The following is a 5,116-nucleotide window of genomic DNA, read 5'->3' on the forward strand; positions in this document are numbered from 1 at the left end:
CACCATAGGATGGCAGCCATGACAGAATGTGTGACAGAATAATGAACTGGTGTTTTTTCTCTAGGTCTATGGGATTTTTTTTAATAAAAAGAATCGATGAATTTCTCCTACTCATTTGAATCCCTGTATTTGGTGGTAAATGCCTCTCCAATTGAGTGCTCATGGATAAATCCTCATCAGCATGAGGAAGGAAAAAAAAACTACAAAATGAACAAATCCAAATGAGATGAATTGAAGGACTTCCTTTGCAACCCACAGAGGCTTGAAAAGGGCTGCAGAAGGGGTTGCAAAATACAAATGACCATGTCTGAATTAACTCAGTGCAGCGGGCACATGGTAAAAGCTTCAAAGAGGAGTCTTAGCTTTCAACTTTTATAGCAAAAGGGTCCCATCACTGACACGTATTTTTTTTCTTTGCTTTCTGGTTGTATGAGGGCAATGGAAAGGAGACAAGGTATCACCTTTTGTATTCATTCCCCTATCTACAATTGAGGATTTTTTTTTTTGAGGACAGGAAATCTTCTTTTTTGAATTTCCAGCAATCCTCTGGTCTCAAGTGTTCCCAAGAGTGAGACTGGCTACAACTGCCCTCCAAGCTTCTTCTTGTTGTTGTTTGTCCTTCCTTTTCCAAGAGGACCAATGATAACATGGAGTGATAGCTTGATTTGAGTGTGAATTGGATTAAAGTGAGGCAGAGGTGCACAAAGTTATCGGCCTCACTCTCTCTTCCAGAATCCTCAAAGTCTAGCAACAGGACAAAAGTCAAGGTGACTGGCAATGGCTTGGGATGCAGTGGATGACCTTGGTGTCTTTGATGTCTGACCAAGCTGTAAGTGCTCCACAGCACCTACTTCAACTGCCTTTGTGGCATTGGAACAAATTGTTCTCATCTGCTCATTCTACCATCCATGTGGAGGTGGAAGGGAGACATGTAAACCTGAAAATGCTTTTGTGTTTCTGCCCATTTCATGAGTTGATGGAGACAAAAATAAATTGAGCACCTGTGGATCCCCAGAAGGCTTTGAGCTTCTCTGTCCCCTGGACCCCTAACCTAGCCTTCTGATGACTAGCTCAGACTTTGTAGTCTCTGCTGCTGGGGATGAGGAGGCTAGTGGATTGAGTTGAAGAGTTCTAAGCTGCCAACTGAATGACCAAATTAAATGGAGCACCAACATGGTGAGCCTTTGGGAGGGAAAGAGAAAGGGCCTGCCTTGCTGCCTAAGGAGGGGCAAATCAACCGAGGCCTAAAATCTGGAAAAAGTTAAAGCTTTGGGGCTGAGCAGTATTGGGATCTTGCTCACGAGTGGCTACCACACCTCCAGCCTGGGTAAGTGGAGGCCCAGTGTCAAAACAAAAGAAAAACGAACAAAACACTCCTGAAACTTTAAAGCAGTGTATATAAAGGAGTCATGATTCATGCTCTAAGCAGGCTCCCGTGCATGTCTGGAATGAACTCCCTTCCATGGCTGTCTTTCAGAAAAAGACTTCTTGGCCCTTAAGTCTCCCCTCAGAAGCTACCTCTTCAGGGATGTCTTCCCTGATATCTCTGGTGCCCCAGATTCTCCTAGAATGTTTGTGCCTCCCCGTCCCACTCACTCTTGTATTATACTTATCTAGAAATAGGCTGCTAGGTGGTGCGGTGGATGGAATGCCAGGCCTGGAGTGAGGTATCCTGCCTCAGATACTTCTTTAGCTGTAAAATGGGCATAATGATAGAAATAACCTCACATGGTGGTTATAAGGATGAAATGAGATGATATTTTAAAGCACTTAGTGGCTTTCCTTAGTGGCTGGCACAAAGGAGATGCTATATCAATGTTAGCTATTATTATTATTAGTAGTATTATTATTGTTAGCAGCAGTAGCAGCTGCAGTAGTAGTAGTAGTAGCAGTCGCAGCAGCAGCAGTGGTAGTAGTAATATAGTAGTAGTAGTAGTGGTAGTAGTATTAGTAGCAGCAGAAGTCATAGTAGTAATAGTAGTAGCAATAGCAGCAGTGGTAGTAATAGTCATAGTAGTAGTGGTAGTGGTAGTAGTAGTAGCAGTAGCAATGGTGGTAGGAGTAATAGTAGTAGTAGTAGTAGTAGTAGTTCATATCTCTTCCTTTTCTCCCCTGTCATAAAATAAATTCAAGGAGTACAAAGACTACGCCGTTTTCCATCCTTGTATTCCCAATTCCAAACACGATTTCTTACTGAACAAGTGACTGTTGAATTGTATTGTTTTTATTGTTTTGTAATCTATTGACAAAGATGACTTCCAGGCTAGGAGTGGTGATGAAGATGTTATTGAGGATACGTATGACAGGAAAAGTAATCCAACTGGGTAAAAACTAAGGACAAGAGAAAGCTTATGAGGTACAAGGGGATCCAGAGATATTTCAGTCATATAGGCCTTCAGGGGATCTATGAGCTGGATAGTGGGGGTACTTCTCTCCAGTGGTCTAGACCATAAGCCAGACATACCTAATCATCCCTCACATATCTGGTCTCCATTATCCTATGGACCCTCATTGCAAGTCCATGCAATGGGCTGTCTGCCTTCATCAGCTCTCATCATCACCAAGATGCCACAGGAACACGTAGGATGACCATGTGTCATCTTCTTCGCTTGCTGCCTCAGAGCTGGAGAAGCAGCATGAAGCGGGGGAAAAGGGATGGACTTGGAATCGGGAAAATGTGGGTTTACACGCCAAGCTCTAACCCTAACTAGCCTGTAATTTGGGCAAGTATGCTACCTCTTCCAGTCTCAGAGTTTTAGATATCCACATCACAGGGTTGTGAGGCTCAGATGAAATAATCTCTGTAAGGGGTTTTGCAAACCCTAAGGCACTATGTAAATGTCAGTTATCGATTCTCTGTGCAGGACTTACGAGAAAATGTGTGGGCATAAGGATGGGAAGGCATGGAAGAGCTGTCATCAGCGTCAGGGCAGACAGTTCCTGGTGCTGATTCCTTTCCCCACATAGGAGTCAGCCCCAGACACTTGGTGGTGAATCATCAACATTCACCATTTCTACATCCTCTTGGTATGGAAATAGTGAAGTATACCAACTTTCATGATTCTGTTTCATATCATTGTGAATGGAATTGATAGAAATGCCAAACTCAATGATACTCTGTTTCTGACCCTGAAAGTCATATTTGAAGCCAGCAGAGTGCATGGCAACCAGTCGGCCAGATGTATCAAGTATTGGGGAGCCAGAGGATCCACAGAAGAAACTGGTGTCATAGGTCAAGCAATCCTGAGAGTTTATCATCTGATCTTCTTTTAAATTTTTCAAGGAGAACATGTGGATGCATCTATCCTCTTTGTCAGGGCAGTTTGTAGGATTGCATTCTAGCTTCTGCCGATTCTGGAGAACTGTCTGACACTTTTTTACCCGATCTGCTAGAGAGATCACAGTACATATGTCAATTTTCTTCACCTCTCCTTCTGGGTGTCCAATAATAAAAACCATGCCATTACAGGGGAGTTCAGTGCTCTGCTTCTGCTTAAATAAACTCTTAGGAATTTCATTTCCCTTCAGTTTTAAGACTGCATAATCCAAAGTCTCACTTTCCACCTCAAACCAGGGCTCAATACTGATTCTTTTGCTGGAATATTTAGGGTTTTCATCAGTGAAAGTCACAAATGCATTTTCACTAATTGTCTGTGCCCATTTTTGTTCTTCCACGTCACCAATGATGGCATGTAGTACATGTCGACAAGTAAGAAGGTACCTATCCCAGAAGACAAAGCAAGTACCAGAGATAAATCTTCCATTCTTGGTCAAATGTATATATCCAATGGAGTCAACTAAAGGAACAAGTGTCTTAAAGCTTTTGGATGTCATGGCATCCTCAGTTACTTTACTAAATTCTTCTCGATATAGATTAAATAGCTCATTGCCACTTTTTCCAGTAATGTTTTTCTCTTTCTCAAAGAAATCTGTGATCCAGTTCTTTTCCTCTTCAAAAAAAGTATATATTTTTAAGATGCTCTTTTTAATAAAATAGACATTGCTTTCCTTTGGCTTCGATATTGAAGGAATTGGTTTCCTGTCTCTCTTTGCCATCTCTAGCTTCAAAAGCTTGTTATCAGCACTGACTGATGGTGCAACTTCCTGGACGGTACCATAGTCATCCATTTCTTTCTTTGAATTTGAGTTTTGTTGTAAGGTCATTTTCTTAACCTTCTCTTTAAGTCCATTTTGAGATTTTCCTTTTTTAATTTCTTTAACAATCACATCAAATTTTTGGTTTGCTACCTTTTCCACACGGATATTTTTTGTATATTTGACCCCTTCCTTGACTAGTGTCCAATTGTTTTCTGTCACCCAGGGAAGAAATCTGTCGTCATTGCACAGGGCATCATATACAGTGTCTCCTTGAAAGCCATAGACACACAGATAGTCATCGCTTTTGGCACCATAATAAGATTTAACAATTTTTTTCCTTTCTTTCCCCATCGCAGAAACGCAAAATGTGAAACAGTCCTGGTTGGTACTTTTGGTGTATTGCTGTTCATCGTTCTCACTCTTTTTGGTTTTTATAAATGTAATATGAAGATGGGGACTTTTTGGCAAAGGCTTCAAGTGCATCCCTAAGTTCAAGTATTCTTTACCAGTTTCACCTGTCGACACTCTCATCTCTTCCCCTGGTCGTTTCTTCCGCTCATCCTGGACAGCCTCGTTCTTCATCAGAGTGGTATACACGCTGTCACTGGGTTTACCATATACCTTATAAGTGCCTGATGAACTCTTGTGCCATTGGGCCATCGTAATGATAAATTCAACTTCTGTGTCATCTGTGGGATGCACTGTGGCAACCTGCTCACTGCATTTACCGACCTCACTTGGTATTAAGGTGCTCTTTCCAGGACACCCCTTTCCACCTGGCTGGGTAAGAGGATGCTCCTGTTTTACCTTTTAAAAGAAAAAAGAGAGAGAGAGAGAAATGGAGCAGGAAGCACCCTTGCTTAGAGTCAGTGAAGAGGCGGGATGGATAGAGCACTGGGCCTCAAGTAGGAAGACTGTTAGTTAACTGGGGCTTGATGAATGGAACTCATATTAAAGAAAAGGATTTCTACTTTGCTGCTGTATCCTAAGGACCATGAGGCCTTTCCCTCTGACTTGC

The 5,116-nt window shown here is 42.0% G+C and overlaps 1 protein-coding gene across 1 annotated transcript; it reads right to left on the minus strand.

Annotated features, from left to right (window-relative positions):
• Positions 1 to 2,202: 2,202 nt before the first annotated feature.
• Positions 2,203 to 4,905, minus strand: LOC114040615 (protein FAM111A-like; the record flags this gene model as incomplete). Its single annotated transcript, XM_027858724.1, has 1 exon — positions 2,203 to 4,905. A coding segment is annotated over one exon (1,935 nt), but the record flags the coding sequence as incomplete, so codon positions are not given.
• Positions 4,906 to 5,116: the final 211 nt, after the last annotated feature.

This window comes from Vombatus ursinus, unplaced genomic scaffold (assembly GCF_900497805.2).
Source record: "Vombatus ursinus unplaced genomic scaffold, bare-nosed wombat genome assembly UNPS02013829.1, whole genome shotgun sequence".
In the NCBI taxonomy this organism is placed as follows: domain Eukaryota; kingdom Metazoa; phylum Chordata; class Mammalia; order Diprotodontia; family Vombatidae; genus Vombatus; species Vombatus ursinus.